Source organism: Platichthys flesus, chromosome 19 (assembly GCF_949316205.1).
Source record: "Platichthys flesus chromosome 19, fPlaFle2.1, whole genome shotgun sequence".
Classification (NCBI taxonomy): domain Eukaryota; kingdom Metazoa; phylum Chordata; class Actinopteri; order Pleuronectiformes; family Pleuronectidae; genus Platichthys; species Platichthys flesus.
This window is the reverse complement of record NC_084963.1, coordinates 1,570,694-1,591,807: the sequence shown is the minus strand read 5'-3', so window position 1 is coordinate 1,591,807 and position 21,114 is coordinate 1,570,694. Positions and strand designations below refer to the sequence as shown.

General features: G+C 45.5%; 1 protein-coding gene across 4 annotated transcripts in view; it reads right to left on the bottom strand.

The window, feature by feature from the left end:
* Positions 1-17,118, bottom strand: part of LOC133975278 (transcription factor 4-like) — a 146,508-nt gene extending 129,390 nt beyond the window's left edge. The window contains exons 1-5 of one of the 4 annotated variants that reach the window (XM_062413188.1): positions 16,980-17,118; positions 16,356-16,664; positions 16,159-16,250; positions 15,817-15,855; positions 12,097-12,169 (exon numbers count right to left, since the gene is read on the bottom strand). In XM_062413188.1, the coding sequence (XP_062269172.1) occupies positions 12,097-12,169; positions 15,817-15,855; positions 16,159-16,230 (184 nt within the window). In that variant the 5' untranslated portion in view covers positions 16,231-16,250; positions 16,356-16,664; positions 16,980-17,118. Of the gene's footprint in view, positions 1-12,096; positions 12,170-15,816; positions 15,856-16,158; positions 16,251-16,355; positions 16,934-16,979 lie in introns of those variants that run through there. The other 3 variants (XM_062413187.1, XM_062413190.1, XM_062413189.1) reach the window with 3 other exon arrangements.
* Positions 17,119-21,114: the final 3,996 nt, after the last annotated feature.

Below are 21,114 nucleotides of genomic sequence, written 5' to 3'. Positions count from 1 at the left end.
TGACAGCTAGCACCCGGTAGCTCCACCCCCGCGCTCCTCCAAATATGGTATCTCCTGGTTTCCAAACAACATGATGGGGCTGAACCAGATATCAAACTGGAGGCCTCGAAACAGCAGCTCACAAACCAGTGGGTCTAAATTAACCACATCCTAAAACCTTCAGGATCAACTGCAGCTCCGACTGTGAGCCTGATCGTATCAGCCGACATCTGCTTCAGGAGCAAATCCCCTCGGCCAGATCCAGACCTTCGTTCTTTGAGTCTTTCCAGAGGAGCAGCAGCAGATTAATGCTCCTGGTCACAGATACCACACATCTCTGGAGTATGGGGGGTGTCCATATACTTTGACTGTGTGGTGTCTGTCTTCTATTTTCTGGATTAAATCTTTGGTTTCTGTTAGAGAACAGTCGCTTGGTGTTGGATCATCAGCCGAGATATTAGAGCACGATAAAACCAATGTGCTTATGTTTTGCTTTGCGGGAGGAGGCGTCCCGTCCTCCCAAATGGTGGCTCGTTCTGTTAAAGCTTGGGTGCTGTAAATCTTCTTGATATATACCTCTGCCTTCCAAGAACACAGCAGCAGGGAAACAACTTCATAAAGCCGCATTTATTGGATAATTGGTCCTTCAAATGGCTTCAAGCTGTCAGAGGACGGCCATCCAACAGGCAGCCGGCCGGAAAATGAGAGAAAAGAGGAGAGTGGAGGGGGGGAGAGAAAAAACAAAACACCAACAAATGTCCCTTTTAACGTCCTCTTCACCACGGGCGAGAAACACTGTGTGGAAGCGACGGTTTCAGCCTCAAGTTATTGCAACACAAAGCTGTCAAATAAGACACACAACCTCAGATACACTAACAGATCTTCTCAACGTGTTGGTTTAACATTCCACCGAGCGGAGCCTCCAGACACGACTCTGTAGAAGTCATATCTCCATACAGCTCAACTCCAGGAGGCTGATTTGATTTCGAGGAAACGCATTCGCTGGTTGGAGAAATGTTCCGAGGCAACGTTCGTTCTGAGTGCATGAAGCAATAAGCTGCAGAAGCATCCGAGTGCTGAACCAGAACCAAAGATCCCGTCCGGAGTCGTGTGTTTGATCCAGGAAACAAAAACTCTTCGGTTGAGGTTCAGGAAAGATCACGGATTTGATTTATTTCCAGATAATTAATGAATAACTCCAAGTTACACCAGACATCCTTATCTAATCTCAACCAAATTGAGTGGCTAGACAAAACCATGAATCACTTAAATCCCAGTTCAGCACCTACAGTCGCCCCATCGAGACCAAACAACATAACAAGAGTCTGATAATCTGCACCAAATCTGAACACACTGTCTTATTTTTTAAAGGAAAGTGGTAAAAAATAATCCTGGACCTGCTGCTCCACCAAGTTCTAGGAGACAAGTCATCTGCCGAGTCACTCAGGAGGAGAACAGGTCGTCTCTCTGGCTCGCCACGAAGAGTCACAGTCAAGTTTCAAGTGTCAATACAAGTCGGGTCGTGATTAGATCTGATTTGAGAATGAGTGGGAAGAGACAGAAGCAAAGAAAGGAGAGAAAGGAGGAAAGAAAGGAGAGATGGAAGAGAGAAGAGAGAAAAAGAGGAAAAGTAAGGGAGAGAGGGAGAGAGAGGGAGAAATGTTTGGAGTGAGGAGTTCTTGCTATTCACAGTCCTGACAGTGTGGAATGTGAGAGGGGAGATCAATGTGGTATCTCACACACACACACACACACTCACACACACACACTCACACACACACACAAACACACACTCTCTCACACACACACACACACACTGCCAGATGTTCTTTGACCAATGAGGAAGCTGCGGTCTGGTCTCCTCAGGTCAACCCGCATGTGTCTCTCATACACACACACACACACACACACACACACAAACACACACACACAAACACACACACACACAGTTGACTTCTATTACACATTCCCTGCTTGTTCAATGGCCACCATTTTATCAATGAGGCGATCACAGTTTGCAGCTCAGGTCTAATGAGCAAGGCCTCAACACACCGTCAGGGTTACGAGCTCAATTCCCCCTTAAGCCAGGTGCTAACATAATACAGGTCCAGGTGCATGGAGCAAAGCAATAACTCCGTCTATGGAAGGTTGTCGGTTCAAATCTGGAGACCAGTCTTTCCCTCTGTGCCTTTGAGCAAAGCACTGAACCAAACAGCTGTAGAATTTACTGTGAATGTGCCAGTGTGAGTAAAATCTAGAGGTGGAGACAATAAAAACACAAATAAGATTATGACAACAAATGATGATAAATAAAACTTAAAGTTGGAGCCAATCAAGACGAAGCAACCAATCAGGGCAGAGAATCACAACATCCGAGGTCGAACGTCAGGATCTGTGACAAGAATGTGTCACTAAACGCTCAAGGGCACCCGGGCAGGACTCAGCTTCTCTCTGTTCCATAACTCCCCCGCCCCCCCCCCCCCCCCCCCCCCCCCCCCCCGCAGTCGGACAGAACTCCATTAGAAAAAGGTCTAAACACTGGGACTGTGAAATAACCCAGTTTCACACTGGACCAAAACACCAATTAAACGTCAGGGAAGAGCATCCAAACGAACACAAACACAGCCAGGGACGGTGGCATAAATTCACTGCTGATACTGGAGAGTGTGTCTGTGTGTGTCTGTGTGTGCCCGTGTGTGTCTGTGTGTGTCTGTGTGTGTGTGAGAGAGGAAGCGTTTCAGAAAATGTTGGGTTTTTCAATTTTACATGAACAAAAACACAGTAATGCCACACACATCGACACAGCGCATGCACACTCTCTCTCTCTCTCTCTCTCTGTGTGCACACACACACTTACTGCACACACACATATACACACGTTCATGTTCTTCTATCTTAGTAAAGACACTCACTGGTATAATGCACTGGTTATTCAGCTTCTTACCGAACATGAACCATCACAACACCTGAACCTGAATCGTCTTCACCCCCAAACAAACCTTGAGGTCTATGGTCCTCACAAATATCCAAGTGCAAGTACACACACACACACACACACACACACACACACACACACACACACACACACACAAACACACACTGTCTGGCCTGTCACAGGACCAGATGGCACTAGGGGTGTTCCAGACAATTTACTGTTTTTTGTGTGTTTGTGCAAGTGTGCGTGTGTGTGTGTGAGAATGTGCATGAGTGTGTGTGTGGAAAAGGGGGGGTTGGAAAATATATCTACTCCACACACACACACACACAGAAACACACACACACACACAGAAACACACAAACACACACAGAAACACACACACACAGGGACTTGGCAGTGCCACTCCGGTGCCAGCGCTGCCAAAGACTTAGAATAAAACAAAAGCTGGGACGAACCATTGCGCCGCTCCCCCGCTCTGTCCCTCCCCCCGCTCCGAAGCAGATGGTTTAACCTGCTGATCTCTGCAGTGTGAAGGTTCAGTGTCTCCGACAAGTCAGCTCGCATCACGTTCGTTCACGAGACACCTCGACACACGGGTTCTCATCGTATAGACACTCGACCAAGCAAATACATGTGTGTGTGTTTCACCTAGTTTGAGATGAAGGGTTTGGAAGGGTGGAAGGAAAATGGAGGAAAAGGAGGAAAAGGAGGAAAAGGAGGAAAAGGAGGATGGACGTGCATAAGATGAGGATGAGAGAGACATGCCATTATAAAATCATTCCAACACATTAAAGAATAATAATTATAACCTAAAAAGACTATTCGTTTGCTAAACGTCTTTTTGAGTGGTTTCCTCTTCACCTTCATCGTATCCTCTCTCCATTCCTTCTCTCTCTTTCTGTCCAGATCCTTCTCTCAGATGAAGCTGAATAATCAACCCTGAGAACCTGAAGCCTTTACTGCTCTGTTGTCACTCCCTTCACTTTCAGGCTCGTCCGCTGATCACTGCCTGTTTGAACTGAGCTCATCGTATGTTATTGTTTTCAGGGTAAGTTAATCTACACAGAAATGGCATCAGTTGGAAAGAGTAACTCATGTGGACGTGGATTTCATTCATAAAAAGAAAAAGGACAGAATCTCAACATGCTTCTCACTGAGGATCACGATCAGACTCCAGGTCAGATCCAGGAGCCTGTGTTTCGTGTCGAAGGCAAATAGAAGGAAGTGGAAGAGGAAACGTGACATAAGAGCAGGAAGCAATGGTTTAATGTTGAAGGTCGGAAGAAGGAAAAACAATGTGGAGGCAAACAACAACAAACAAATGACGGAGGAGAACAGGATGTTTTGCATCGAAAGAATCAACAACAGGAGTCTGACGCGAAAGAAAAAACTCAATGGCAACCAAGAGGATGAGGAGGAAGGTAACAGGGGATGAAGAGGGAGAGAGGGAGAGAACAAGTGGGGGAGAAGAAGAAGACGAGATAGTGGATAGAATAAAGATGGATACGTATAAGAAAGGAGGAAGGAACTAAAGAGGAAATAGAAAATAAAAATACAGAAGGTTGAAGAGGAAAGAAGGGAGAGTGATGAAGAGGAAGCTGAGGAAGAAGGGATGGAGCTGTTGAAAGGGAGGACAAAGAGGAGGATGGCAGGTTGAGATAAGAAAGATAGAAAGCCTCGAAGGAAAGATAGAGATCAGTGGATCCAGAGGAAGAGTAGAGGTGAAGAACTGCACGGGTGATGAAGAGGAGCAGAGTGAGGACACAGAGGAAGATGAAGGTGGAATCAGCTGTTTCCCAAACCTTGAACTTCTCAATTAAAAGCCGCCATTTTTTCTTAACACACCTCTTCAGCCTTGAGGTTAGCCACACACACACACACACACAAACACAAACACACACAAGACACACAAGTTTCAACGTTAAACACATACAAGCATAAACACACACACACACACACAAACACAAACACACACAAGACACACAAGTTTCAACGTTAAACACATACAAGCATAAACACACACACACACACACAAACACAAACACACACAAGACACACAAGTTTCAACGTTAAACACATACAAGCATAAACACACACACACACATACACACACACACACTCCACCGCCGCCGCCTCCCAGAATAAGTTGGCTGCTTCTAATTGGAGAGCTGTTTGTAGAGAGGTGTTGAGCGCGGCTGTAATTGCCAGGCAGGCTGCTTGACGGTTTCTGTCTCTTTATTTTTTAAGGATCGGGTAATTAGGCTCGGTGACTGCGATTGTGCCGCCGCCGGTACGAGCGAACAGGTGTGCCGAAAACACACAACACCTCGCCGACGTCACCCCCGGACCGCGGAGCGAGGAGACGAGGGGGGGGGGGGGGCCCGAGCTGCGAGGTTTCACCAAAAGACACCGAAGAGGAAGTAAACCGTGTTCGCCGCAGGCGGTGGCGTGGCGGTGGTGGAGGCGCCGGTGGCGGCGGGGGGGAAAGGTATTCAGCTACCTTCGGCTCATTGGACGAGAGGAAGTGAACAGATTGTGTGACTGAGCGGGAAAAGAAAAGAGACGTGTGAATGTAACTAATAACTGAAGAAGGAGAGAAAAGGAACAGGTGTTTCCAGTTTGATGCGGAAACGACAATGCTAACGTGATCATATTTAGCAGGTATCATGTTTTTCACGTTAGACTGTTTTGGATCGCCCCCTGGTGGCTGACTGCAGTATGCGTCATAAGCCCGACATCCCCCAGGTAAAGTATCTGGTTAAACCAAAAACAGAAAATTAGACAGGAAGTGACCTCACCTTGAAGAAACCATTCAGATCTTTACAGACGCAAACTAAGGACAAGATTATTACTCATTGGTAAATGTAGCGGTGGAAAAACTTCGTCCAATCAGAGCGAGTGAGGAGGCGAATAAAACATTTCAACAGTTTGGCTTTAAATGGAATTCAATTGTGTTTCTTAAATCCTTAATTTTAAGTTTAAATCCTAAAAACATAGGAAATATAAAGCAGTCAATGAAAAGCTGTTGAAACTAAAACTAGCAACGTCTAAAAAAAAATCCACTTTTCTCACAAATTTGGTTAAATTGTGAGTTCTAGATCGTCTTTGACCCACAAACCGCACAAACCTCACATGAACAAAACATAGACAGACTCACACCAGATAGAACCAGAGTGAAGTCAGAGAAACACGACTAACAAACTGATCTGAGCTCAGCAGCTCCTCCCAGCTCCGTCTTCTGGGGAAACATATGGAGCTCCGACTCGGTAGCGAGTCAGCGCGCCGAAGCAAGCGGCACGTCAATCTCCTGAGCTTTGTGGGAAGAAAAAAAATAAAAACACACAAACCCATGTCGAGTTCTCACAGACCTTAACCTTGAAATCACTGCCATTATTAGCAGAGTCATTATTAGCATTAGAAAAGTAAATGGGGCTAATAATATTTGCCATTATAGCTAAAAACGCCTATTAATCCCTAATCCGCTGCACAATTAGCAGCGTGGTTGGATGTTTGTGTGTCTGTCGTTCTGCTTTGACGGGGAAACCAGACGATTTAGACTCAGAGCAGAGGAGGTGGGAGGCTGAGCATCGAGCTACCGGCTCCTGCTCTCCGTCTCTATTTTGAAAGCGATCAGCCGGGCGGCTTCTGAGTGACGGGCGGAACGGAGGCAGATTTGACTGAATAGAGACAAGAGGGAGGCGGGGGGGGGGGCGCGTTATCTGTCTCGGAACAAGTGCATCAAATCAAACGGGAGAGGGGGTATTATTAAAGCAGCCTCCTTTTTGCTCCGCTGTGAACTGTGACTTAATAAGCTATGCCAATTAGAGGAACAAAAATCAGGCGTGCCATCGGGGGCTGTATCTGCCCTCGTCCAAATTTCTGTGCTAACGCGTGAAGCTCGCTGGCAGCGGCGCCGCTCGTCTGCGGGTTCCGACAAGAAAAGGAAGAGGAGGCGGAAGGAGACACCAAAATAAAACAGGATACAGATACTTGATGTGATCGCCCTGGAAGCCGATCTGGACCAGACGGGCTTTGTGACTCGTGGGACGTGAGACACACGAGGTTCGAGTCCTTCTCAAGACAAGTTGGTTCAGTTTGACACAACTTTGTTGAGTTTCAGACACACAAGGGTCGGGACTCTTTTAGGTTAGGGTTAGTTATTCTGTTGTTTAGTGTTAATTGATTTTATACAAAACCAATCGAGAAACAAAAGAAAGGGTTTAAATAAGTTTGGCAATATTCATCAGCTTTCGTCTGATGGTGAATCAGCTTCTGGGGAAACTAATGATATTTTAGGGCTAGTTACAAAAACACTGTTTAGGGTCAACTACTGAAACCACTAGTCCACATTGTTTATCACTGGGGACGAGCTCAGGTCATCTGTGGCTTTACCACGGTGCCGTAACAAAGCAGTGGCATCTGCAGCATGTTTCCAGCAGGGGGCGCTGTTATTGACAAGCAGACGCCTTCTCAAACGTGATCGGTCAAACTTGAGCTTTTGGAAACTTGAATTCTGTATATTCACATGTGTTCATAGAATTTGTATCTTAAGACTTTGAGTCAATCTGCTGCAGAGTACGAGTCAGCGTCGGAGCCTTCTCACCGTCCTGCTGCTGTGGATCAATCCGCCGCTTGAAATAGTCCAGACACAACATTTCCTCCTTTGAATCGGTCTGAGGAAACTAAGGAGGTGTAACTTTAGATTTATGAAACGCCAGCAGGTTTGGACAAGAGACCCAGTCTGAGGTTTACTGGTTGACTGGTTGTTGACAATGAGAATAGAACACCAGATTTATTTGATCCTTTTCCTTCTCTTTCTTTCCCTTCTCTCTTCCATCTGTCTCTCCATGTCTCCCTTCTTCTATCTTCAGGTCTTTCTTACCCTCTCTTACTTGCTTTCCTTTCTTCCTTCCGTCTTTTGCTTCCTTTCCTTATATCCTTAATTTCAGCCTCTTTCTGCTGTCACTCCAGGAAACATTTTGTCCATCTTTCGTTGCCAACTTTATGTCCCCCCCCCCCCCACCCCACCCCCCAACTACACACACATGCTCACACACATCAGAACCTCTTCAGATCTCACACACACCTTCCAACACCAGTGACAGGGAGACAAACAGCGGATCTGAGAGGTTAGAAGAATGTCAAAGAAAAAAGAGGAAAAACACCAGAACCAGCCAAGACCTGAAATAGACGAGTGTTATTGGCGGCGGTGGCGTTGACAGGCGGAGTGAAGCCGCTCGCTGCACGGCTTCATCCAGGAGGAGATTAGAAACACACACAGTTTGAAGTCTGCATTATCTTTCCAGGGATGATCCCAAAATAAACAGCAGCAACGGCGAAATCTCCCAATAATTAAAACGCCTAATCCACTTCCTGGTTGGTGATGACCGTGGGCTGAGCGTGTCAGCTGGGACTCGTGGGGATTGTGCAGCGTTTATGTTTAGATGCTTTTGTGCGTTAACGTGAATTTATCGCCCCCCAAAAAAAACGAGGACTTACGTGGAACGTGGCGGGGGCTTCACAAAAGAGATGTCACTCCCCTTCGTCAAAAGCATCAGATAAAGCGTTTTTCCTAAAACACGTTTTTATTCCTCCGCCTCTCGTCCGCCAGACGGTATTTTTAACGTGTTGATCCGGACTCTTGTTTCCTTTAAGTCCTCGTCTCTTTGTTTACGTTTATTAAACTCCACCTGTTTACAGAGAATCAGGAACAAACTGTGGTTTGAGAGATCAAAGTTTCCGTCTCTCAACTGAGTTCATTTACAGTATTTCAGGTATTTGCTGTTTTGTAAGTGCAAATTGAAAATCTAAACCAATCAGCTGGACGTACATACACTGTTCTAGAGTTTTAAGCCCCGCCCCTTTGTCTTTCTGTGCACACCCACTTTAACCGGGGTTTCTTCACCATTAAACTCTCTGTGCTCTGCAGCAGCACTTTGAGCTTCCTCTCTGTTCCAGCTGATTTCTACGTGAAGAAGAGTTCTGCTCTTCTTCCTCACATGTTGCACTGCTGCAACCAACATTCACTTCTCCACAGATTTGCATACAGACGTCACTTCAGTCACAGCCACTTGAGGAGAAACCTGCGAGTGGAGCACCCCCCCCCCCCCCCCCCCCCGACTGTGACCCGTGGGTTTAAAGTCACCACATCTCAACTGCCACAGAACACGAGTGGATGTTTACTGCTGGATTATACGTGCAGCTGAATGGGAGCTCCTCCACTTGTTTATTCAGCTTTTTCCTTGAACCGCTCTCCGGTCGGCACGTGAAGCTGTCACCCTGTTAACCTGCGGTGAGCGGCCCCCGCTCGGTGTCGGCGTGTCCCGTCCTCTGGCCTCACACCAGCCTTTGGAAACCAGCGCTCTCATGGCTGTGTGGGTCTGTGGAGTTCTAATTAGCTGCATTCACAAACAGCGAGCAGGGCTCATCAAGATGCCGAGGCCTGCAGAAAGCCACAGCAGGGGTGAGCAGAGTGTGTGTGAGTGTGTGTGAGTGTGTGTGTGTGTGTGTGTGTGTGTGTGTGTTGCATCTTGTACATGAGGGTGTTTCAATGTGTGCACATAAAAAAACAGTGTGATTTGTGTACGGCAATGAGTGTAAGTGTGTGTGTGTGTGTGTGTGTGTGTGAGTGTGTGTTCCTCCATCAAAAGAGGACAAAAAAAAAAAATTCGAAATGAAGATCCACGGCGAAGCAGCAAACCGAGGCCTCACAGCCGCCGCCAATTCTACAAATGCAGAGGCTCTTTTTTTTTGGGGGGGGGGGGGGGGGGTAATCGTAACACTTGTCGTCCTTCCTCTACATTTGCATGCACGGCACGGGAGCAAAGAACAACATCACCGAATCCGCCGAGCACAAACAACAACAACAACGCGGTAAACAAAGAAGACGTCTCGGCTTCTCTCTGTTTTCCAGCCAACTGACAAAATGGCTTCCCGAAGCCGTTAAGAGGCAAATTACAGGAGCGCGAGTAACAGACACGAGCCGGTCGGTGTTCGGCAGGAAGCAGAAACACACACACACACTGATCACACTGATGATAGCATAACAACATTTCATTAAAATACCGACAGACACATGACAACAAAGAGGTGGAACACAGATCTGTGCATCGTGTCCTCTCTTTGTTGTGTGTCCATGTTGGGACTATTGTTACTGGTGTATTTATGTTATATATGTTGCAAATAGTGTCTGAAGAACCAACCAATATATATATAATATTTAAAAAAAATCTATATAGATGGATGATTGCTGTTGTGTAAAGGTTAGACAACATTTATCGATTTGACAACAAACTGCACATCCAAACACATTTTGAGTTTCTAGCGACCGGTTGCACATCGAGGTCGATCCCACTCCAGACCAGCAGGTGGTGCTACACCACGTGTTCGGTAACTGACAGAAATGCCAGAAGAAGAAAACGCACAGTCAAATAAAAGATGACCATTCATTTAAAACCTCAAACCAGGAGGCTTAGCGTGTGCCGCACATTCACGCACATGTATGTTCTCATGCACAGATCAAGGTATTTTCAAAAAGGTGTTTGAACTTTGACACCAGGGGAACGATGCGTGTGGCCGCACCAACACAACTGTAACAACAACAATCAGCACAACTGGATTTAAAGGAAATGGGAGGGAGGTGATTCTCTGGTTTACGTCCCAGAATGCACCTGCCATTAATCAGGACACTTAGAACAACACTGTGCAGCAAACTCTTGATTCTCTGATGTTTAACCAATAAAAGTGAATCTTCACAATCTGCTGCACATTGGAACTTTCACGTTCACAGCCACAAAAAACAGCATCTTACACACCAGCAAAACACAGTGAGCTGATCTCCACAACACACACACACACACAGACACACACACACATGCACACAAACAGAGGCCGGAAAGAATGAGCACAGCACATCAGAAAAACAGGAAGTCTCCTTCAGGAATGAGCTCGAGAAGCTGAAAAACATCACGTCGCCTTAAAAACGCAGAAACATGAAAAGTCCCCTCACAGCTCGGACGTCCACGTGTTGTTAACTGAGACGTCCAGCAGAAGACAACAACAACAAACAACAAATCATATTCAACCTCTTCAGAAATCCAGTGTGAGTCAAAACAGGCTTTACCATGAGAACTTGAATATTTCCTCCTGTCTGAGCAAGAAGAATTTATCTGTGACCCAGAATGTGGTCCACACCATGGACCACATGAGACACCACACGTTTCAGTATTTCAGTTTCACTTGGATTTTCCTGGAAGTAGCTTCTGCTGCTCAGAAACATCAGTCGCTGGTAAGAACTGGTTTCACAGCGGCGAAGAAGAAGTGGTTTCCAGTAGGTTAGCGCTAGCGATGGCAAGCTAACGTGTCAGAAATTGCGTAACTTCAGTTCTAAGAGTTTTTTGTGTATTATTAGATTTATGTACTTGTGTTTTGTTTTTCAGTTCTGAAGGGTTGAACCTGAGCCTGGCTGCACAGCATTGATAGTAATCCTCACTTTATACAGGGTCAGTAGCTTCAACACAGCTGTAAATATATGAATATATATGTTTTTAAATGCACTGGTTTCTGATCGGTAATAATCTGCTAAATTTGTCCCCAACTGGTCAAATTAAATACGAGCAATTCGGAGGATCCGGTTCAAACCAGCTCCAAACAACAGCTTCGAATGTGAACTCGTCCGATTTCACTTTCCAACTGTCACCGAGTGAAACCTCTCGGCCAATAGAGACTTTTCTATGATTTACACATGTTGTTTACAGGATCCCATGTTTTTACTAAAGAAAACAAACATATTGAAATCACAACGACTTCCCAACCTGGCAAAACAACACCTTCGCTTCAGCACGTAACACACAGAAAACACACAATAAACCAAACACACTGAAATGAGCGCAGCAACATTTGAGTACAGAACCAACCAGAATCTTCAGAGAACATTTGAGCCACTTGTACTTTCAAGAAATGGAATTTTTCAAGTCAACTGGAAAAAGTGTTCCACAAGCAAAACAGCATAAAAACCGCAAAACAGCATCTGCACGTCCCAAACATGGTTCCCCCCCGAAAATCCAAACAGCAAGCGAAGCAGCAGCGAGCAGGTGGAAGAGGAGGAAGAGGAGGAGGAGGAGGAGAAAGAAGAAGAAGAAAGAGGAGGAGGATAAAAAAAAGGGAGAAGGCTGACGTACTTGAGCCGGAGAAATGTCCGCTCCCCAGGGAGGTCGGTCCGTTCTTTCCACTGCTAGCAGGAGGGGAAAACATCTACAAGACAAACAGAGCACACGTTAGCTGGGAGAGCACTGACTCCACAGACAGCAAGACACGTCACTACAGACACGTCACTACAGACACATCACTACAGACACATCACTGCAGCTACACATGAGGAGCTCCGTTCCAAAACGCCGCCGCAACATTTGGCCGAGAGAACAGCGTGGCCAGACTCTCACCACTTCCCGATCGGTGGAATCTGAACGGCCACTCAGTTTTCCTTGTTTTTTATTTCGTCAAATCTTCTGATTTTCAAACACTCGTATTTTAACTGTGAAGAGGAAACATGCAAAAAGCTGTGTATCATGGATCGAAGCCAAATAACAGCTTTGAGATACACGTTTCAGAACAGAACCTAAAGTTCTCAAACGTTATTTGTCTTTACGAGATGTTTCTGTCTGATTAAAGAGTAAATAAACTAAATTGTGATTCTAAACAACGGCTGCAGAGGAGGAACTGAATCATTGTTTCACACGTTGGATTTACGTCTCAGTTTTTAGCTAAAATGTCCTTAATTGAGTCCAGAGTCATTGAAATGTATGAGTTCACACTGAGGTCCCCAAACAGGGTCAACAGGTCCCGAGTCCCAGGTCAGGTGGACTGAGTCAGGTAAGACGAGTCAGGTCTGATTCCAGGTCAGCTCCAACGAGGATCGAGACAAAGACCACGACGAGGAAAGTCCAGAGTCCAGGGTCTATCAAGTGGAGTCTCGATTCAAGTCCACTCTAGTTTATTTGCGTCTATTTTTTACGAAACAGATTTGACCTATTTTAAAGTTAAACTAATAAGACCATTTGTTTGTTTGTTTGTTTGTTTGTTTGACCTGATTGTTGACGTAGTTAATATAAGTAGAAACAAAAGGTTTTAATTTTTAAAATAGTTGGATTCGAGGAATTTCAAGTCATAACAAGTCAAATGATTTGAACCCAGGTCACGAGCCTCTGATGTTAAAGTCAAGTTTAAAATCCTCCTCTCTGTGGCTTCAGTCTGAGTCCACAGCTCTGGCTCTAAACGTACGGCGGTTCGATTCCCAGCCGTCACCACGACGCTCACAGACGTGAAGGGTTCATTTTCCAAAACACGTCGGCGACGTTTGAAGAAAAGCAGAAAAAGAAAAATCAAATTCCTCATTCAGCCTCTGTGAAGAACAAACAGGATCCAATCACTCCAGTCACCTGCTCACCTTTCACAGAAACCTGTTTTCCTCTCGAGTGTCACTTTATCCAAATGTTGGACGGCTCGTTTTGGAACGAAGCGCTTCACATCTACTTCATATCTGACTTAAACATCTGAGATAATCATCAGAGCCCGTTGCCATCTGCTCTACACATCTACAGGAAAAACTGAATCAAGCCCATACAGAGACAGAGGCTGCGGCTGAGTGTTGATTCCTGCTGAGCGACTGCAACGCTTCACAGAGACACCGAATCAAAGTGAGACATCTGACCCCCGTCCCCTCTCTGGATGGAGATCAGGCCCACGTGTTTGAAGCTGAACCTCTGATCCTGAACACACTCCGGCTTCCACGCGCTCACACGCTAAAAACACTTCTAGCTTTTTTTATCAGGGAAATCTTTTCTTGTTTTTGGGTTTGTAATTGAAGCCCTCGCTAGAGAAGACGTTCCCCACTTGATGTGCGGTGGTCCTGAACGCAGCCCGTCGGGCCCGTGAGCGTGCACGTGGGATGTGGACGGTGTTTTATCTCCGTCACAGCTGCGACGCTCACAACACAAGTGTTCCGGAGACAAAAGATGGGGTTGTGATCATTAGCAGGTTTTCTATCGATATCCCCGTCGAAGCGTTTTCAGCTGTCTCAGCTTGTGGGCGTGTAAAGACAGATGATCGCATAAATTAATGCTCGACCTGCATTTGTAATGAGACGAGACTCGACCGGGCTGCTGCTGCCCTCCTTTGTTTCAATTTCTGCTCTCCACAAATATGATTTAAGTCACGCTGATTCATGTTTTCATAAACGTGTAAATATCTTTCACACAAATACATTTTATAACCACTTTTTTTTTTAAATCCCATCAAATCCTTAATTAATGTTTACTGGAAAGTATGTGTGTGTCACTGATTGATGGATTCATTGTGAATCTATTCAAGATTATTATTTATTTTCTATTATATTATTACTTTAGTTTAGTGTTTATTGTATATAAACAGACTTCCTCTTTGTGTTGTATAAATGTATATTTATATCATGAGAATATTTCTATAAAGGCCCATTTGTCTCTGAACTTCTTTTTAATTATTCTGTTTTTAGCTATTTCACTAATAATATTTGAATCATAATATTCTGTGCTGGGATTGACACATATTATGAATTTAGTGATATTAGTACAAGCTTTTCCAATAATTAAGTAACATTCATGTACCATCAGTACAGTATGTGTGTGCTTCTATATAAACAGCAAACAGTTCTTGTTTTTTTACAGTAATTCTGTCATATTTATGGTATTTTACAACTTAAATCTTACTATAGAGATATATTACATTTTACATTCAGAGATTATTGTGTAGTTATTACATCCAGATTACAACCTGTTCTGTTCTATTGAAAAATCATGTTTAATCTGAGCACACATGTTTTATTGTGTTAATATTTCATATATTATAAGTAAATTATCTGTTTGTGGTTCTTAATTCTGACGTTACAGATATTTTAATGTTTATCTTTTGGTAAATATCTCATTATAACAAACAGGTTGAGATCTGTGATGTCATATTGAAAAATAGCTATAACTGCATCTACAGGTTTTTATATTGTGTCAGAATCAAATTGTGAAATTATAATATTGTTGTTTTTTTAATTCACAACATTTCCGACACATTTCTACAGTGAATATTCAGCTCTCGGGTTTTTTCTCTGCTGCTTTAACATTATTGTAAAAATGTAAAATGATCAAAAGGTAGATTTAGTGTTTTAAAATCTGAAACAGCATCAAAAGTCTCCTTCCTGATGAGCTCTGGTGTAAACACACGTCCTCACTGTGTCTCCAGGCCTCATCACACACTCGACGCCCTGGTTCATTTCTCTCTCTCTCTTCATTTTGGGGGTGTTTCCGATTCTTTTTGTTTTTTTATGGTGTGTGTTCCCTCTCTCCTCCTCTTCAGGCCAAAGTTGCTCCCAGAGGAGGAGGAGAGGCCGACAGAAAACATGGCTGAGAGCGAGGACACAGTTTCCTGTCCGTCAAGTTCAGAGCACACACTGACAGAGAGAGAGAGAGAGAGAGAAGGAGATAGAGAGAGAGAGAGAGAGAGAGAGAGAGAGAGAGAGAGAGAGAGAGAGAGAGAGAGAGAGAAGGGCAAGCACTAAGTTTAAGTTTAAAACCTGCAGCCCGGAGTTTAACAGCATCTAACGAGGGTGAGACGAGTGTGACACATGTCTGTCAGCCTGTCTGTCTGTCTGTCTGTCTCTCAGCCTGTCTGTCTGTCATTCAGGTTCCACCCCCCCCCCCCCCCCCCCCAGCCTCTTGCCTGTGCACCACACAGTGCAGAGTGCAATGAGCAGCAGATTTACACACACACAGCAAAAGAAAAACATTTTCATGTCTAAAAATCCTGTCAATGGCAGAAGTCAGAAATCAGGCTTCACATTACAAAAGGAAAGAAGAACTTAAAATGAGATATACTACCATGGATGGTGGGAACATTTTCAAATCGCTGTTTCGCATCTATAAGACAACAAAATTACCAATGCAGCATCACAATTCTGTGCACACACAACCATACACACACACACACACAGAAATCAAGGACAGGAATTTACAAAAACCAACAATATGCACGGAGTTTTCTCCAAGTTACAAAAACACAGAACTTCTGTGCAGATACTTGAAAAGAGTGAGAGGCTGAAATGTGCAGGTTATGTGCCGTGCGTCCATTAAGCATGTAAACAGTGGCTGTGTGCGTGGAGCCCACCGGCATCGAACTACATGTCAGTACATCAGGATGAAACGGGAGAAGGACTCGCTTACTGCGCTGAAATCCAGTAAGTCACTCAGCTCCTTGTCTGTTCCCAGAGCTGCCATCCGCTGCTGATGATGCATTTTAGCAAAATCTCCCGGACCTAGAGACACATGGAAACACACGCAGAGAGAGATGGATAGCAGAGGATGGGTGGACGGGCGGATAGAGGGAGAGACAGAGGAGAGGAGAGGAGAGGTGGAAGGACCTCGGCTGGTCGGTGCGCGCTGCTCCGCTCCCGGTTCTCTGCGCCTCCTCCGCCGCCAAATTAATCCAGAGAAACAACCGAAGCGCCGCGGACCAGAAAAACCTAGTTTCCCCTCATCCTCCTCCGCGGAGCAGGGCTCGGTCCCGGGTTCAAGAGCAGGGCTCGGTCCCGGGTTCAGGAGCAGGACTCGGTCCCGGGTTCAGGAGCAGGACTCGGTCCCGGGTTCAGGAGCAGGACTCGGTCCCGGGTTCAGGAGCAGGGCTCGGTCCCGGGTTCAGGAGCAGGACTCGGTCCTGGGTTCAGGAGCGGCTGCGGGGACAGAGCGCAAGAAGAAAAAAGAAAAAGCTGACAGGAAATAAAAGAAGGTGTGGGGGGGGGGAGACGGGAGTGGAGTCTTTACGCGCGTGTTTTCGGTGTTTCTGTCCCCCCACCCCGAGCCGAGCAGTCCGACCTCCCCGCGTCAAGACGCAGTGAGTCCGCGGCGGTGACTGTCACACACACTCTCTCCCTCTCTCACACACACACACACACACACACACGCACACACACACACAAACACACACAAACACAAAGTCACACACACACACACAGCATTTGAATAAATAACCCGCCGCGTCCCCGCACCTCAGAGACGTGGAGCGGTCCTCCGGAGCCGTGTGTGCGTGCTGCTCCCGCCCGGCTCGCGGTGCCCTGCGCTCGGCTGCGGCTGCTGCAGATCCCCGGGTTCCGCGGGACCTGATCCCATGTGCGTCTGGCACGGGCGAGATAAATGTGTCGGTGCGGCCACCTAGCTTACAGTGAGCTCCAGCACCACCGAGCTGCTGCTGCGGGAGGGAAGCTGCACGAGCACGCATGAGAGAAGCGGCTCTGTTGCTTTGATTGATTGGCTGATTGGCGCCGTGATTGGCTGCTTTGATTCGGGTTAATTGGGCTAATTGGAGAGGGGGGAGGTGGATGTTCTTCGGGAGCTGAGGGGGGGCCACGACCTCGAGAAAATACAACTTTTTAACCAACATTTATGTGTTTGAATAGTTTTGTTTTTCGGTGTTTTTATTTGATTGTTAATTTATGAAATAATAAATCATTTAAAATTCCACCTGTTCTGTTTTTATGTATTTTATTTTATTTTTTATGGATTAAACTATAAAATGCATTGAAACAAGTGTAATTCCTGACCTGCATCCTGCATGGGTCAGAGCCTCAACCACACCTGCACCAAAACCCTCCTTGTGGAAATACTTTGCAATACTTTCTGTGTGTGTGTGTGTGTGTGTGTATGTGTGTGTGTGTGTGTGTGTGTGTATGTGTGTGTGTGTAGCCCACAGCCTGCAGGTATGAAATGAGTGGCCTATTTCTGCAAATTACACCCTGCATGTGCGGGTTTTTCTCATGGAGAGAAAAAAAAACACACACTCACACAGACACACACACAGGTGCAGGCAGGACATAAAGGCTTATTTGTTGCTGTATAAAGTGGTCCTGTCTGTTGGCCCCTTCACTCTCAAACTAACTAAATGACATTTACCAGCTTATATGAAAAAAAATACATAAATACAAATATGAGCGAGCACAGATTCACTCCAGAGCCTGAATGTTTTGATCCTGATGGTAGAAGTGGGGAGTGAACGCACAACTACACGTTCCTGAGTCGACTTTCTAAAGTCAACAAACAGCTGGAACATACGAGTCATCACCAAGAAAGAAAAAAGCTGGAAATCCCCGAACTCTGAGTTCAGATTCACAAAGTAAAGAGGGAACGAGACATAAAGAAGGAGAACAGAGATAATCTGTTAATCTGCATCTGAGAGAAGATTGTGGTCACGCAGGGAAAACACACAATCTCATGAACCGTGTGGGATTGAACATGTGACTTCAAACAATTCCCCTTCGATAGTTCGGTTTATTAAAGGTGCAGTGTGTAGAGTTTAGTGACATCTAGTGGGGAAGTCTCATATTGCAGCTGAATATTTCACCTAAATCTTACACACTAGACCTTTAATTTATTTGAGAAATTAAAATAATAAGCCCATAGGTCGTCTGAATTGAGCAGCTTGTTATATTTTACCGTTGGGCGACCTCTAGTGGTGGAAGTGCTTATGACAGCACTGACATCTGCTGCTGATGCACTCTATAGACACTATTCAAATATGGACGACATGCAGCTCCCCAGAGAAGAAGCCAATTCATCTTCACCGCCCCCTGGTGTCTGGCTGAAGTACAGGTCGTAGAACTCACCTCCTCCATGTGAGCAGATGGGACATGGACCACACTAAATGAAACTACATGAATAACAGCACTGGGCCCAGGATGGATCCTTGTGGGACGCCTGTCTCAGGTGGGTCTTCTCACTCTGACTCAAGTGTTGCTTCCTGATTAGTTTGGTTATTTGAAGAAATAAAACGGGAGTGAACAACTGCTCAGACTTTGGCTTCACAGGACGACATAAGCACAAGATGGCTGCCTCCGTATCCAGGATATCTCAGCTTCAGGTTAGTACAACAGGAGGAAGTGGACACGTGTTTATCTGTCTTTGTTTACGGTCTGTGGTCAGTGCTGTGGGGACGTCACCTACGACCTGTGAGGACCTGAAGTTGACCTCAGAGTAAGATCCCAGATCAGCCAGACCCGACAGCCTCTCGCCGCTCCACTTCCCGTTATCAGTGTGTGAACTCGGGGAAACGTTACACAACATGAACACAACACATCCTGGTTTAGTCTGAGTGTTTTAACCTTGAAACGGAGCAGGAACACACGGTTATGGTCTGTCACATGTGGGCCAGAACTGAGCCACAAATACCCTGACAGAGAGAAGCTCTTACATAACGAGCTGAGGGAGGAGGACTCACAGAGCTCCCTGCTGTGACTCAGGTCGCTGGATCACTGGAGTCTGCAGAAAATACTAATAAACTAGAATATTGCACAAAGGAAACACTGTAAAATAAAATATCTTGTTCTACTCTTTACATCTCTTTATCACAAGTGAGTCCATCTTTAAGATTCAATGTATTCCCTTTATTCAGGCGCTGGCTTCAGGTTTGTTTTGTTGTTTAGAGACATTTGAGCTGATCACAGGTAAGTGAAGTGTAAACAACAAAGAGACGGCAAAGAACATGTGACCAAACCCGAATTGAGCCCATATGTCAAATCAAAATGTGGGTCCAGACCGGCTCGGGTCCAGACCGGCTCGGGTCCAGACCGGCCTGGGTCAGGTATCCACTCCAGAGCCACATGAGGACGAGGCCATGGTGAGCATCTTCAAACAGAGGAGTCCTGAATCTTTGAGAAACTTCACAAAGAGCAGGAAGCCGGCACATGAGACATTGGATCATGTGTGTGACATGTTTAATTGGTTCTAAATCACGTGACTCAGTTCACTTTGTTTGAATCCCTCTGCTCTCGACTACACTGAAGCTCACCGATGTGACTGAAGAGTGAGAGACAGACAGGAAGCGAGAGAGAAAGTGAATTTAAAGTACAGGGATGTGTTGGTCGAGGAAATAGCCGGGCTGAGTCACAGAGAGGAATTAATGGTATAAACACACACACGCACGCACACAGATAAATATGCACACACATGAACACACATTCCTGCAGGGAAGCAGTGCAACCAGACACACACTGAATGCATGCAACCACACATGCATATTCATTTTTTTCTTCTCCCTCTCACTCACTCAGTCACACACACACACAGACACACACACACTTTCGCACACACACATTCACTCACTCAAACACACACACACTCACTCACCCACACACACACACACGCTCAGGCCCTCTGTGGTCTCTAACAGTGTGTTTTTGCCAAACACCTGTGTAATCGTACAGCTGTGGAGAATGCTGGGAAAGGACCGGGGGAACTGAACACTGCACAGCTAATACCCTTTGATTCCACCCGGATCACTGACTGTGTGTGTGTGTGTGTGTGTGTGTGTGTGTGGTTGTGTGTGTGTGTGTGTGTGTGTGTGGGTATGTGGGTGTGTGTATATACAAGTGTGTAAAACTGTTAGTGAGAGCAAGAGCACAGTGAAACGCTTTTGGTTTAAGTTTGTTTTGTGTGTTTTTGAGGTTTGTGTGTTTGCGTGTGTGTCTGTGTGTGTTTGTGTATAATCTGTCCCCAGTATCAGCATTCTGGAACATTCCTCCATTCTCCTCCTCCTCCAGCTGAACTCATCAAGCGCCCCCCCCCCCCCCCCCCCCCCCCCCTTACTGAAAACACTGGAGCCTTCCACCACAGACGAACACGCTCCCGTCACCTTCATGATCCTTTAACACAATTATGATCTTTGATATTTGAGTTTCAGATTTTTCTCAAAGGATTTCATCATGAGACGTCTCTTAGTCACACTCCAGTCTGAAACACATCGAACTGTAACTTATCACACTTTAACACCTTTTCAAATGAAATCTGTCTCATTCTCTCATTTGACTCAATTCGTTGTGATGCTGTGAATCTTTGTGATCCGATCGTCAGAAAAGGACGATTACGTTCAATGTATTAAAGTTTGGGAAAGTTTATGAACTTAGTGTTATTACTGTAAAATGATGACACATCACTTTCAGGAGGTTTCTGTGAATCTGCCAGGAGGCCACTGCAAACTTCCATCATGATTTAAAGCCGTGGTGTTCCGGTTGTTTACCAACACATCAAGTGAAATACATTTTGTGTACATTTCTTTATTTTATTTCCTAAAAGGTAAAACCGATGTCTCGCATTGGCCAGTTTGCACAAATACCAGTAACACTGCATCCTGCT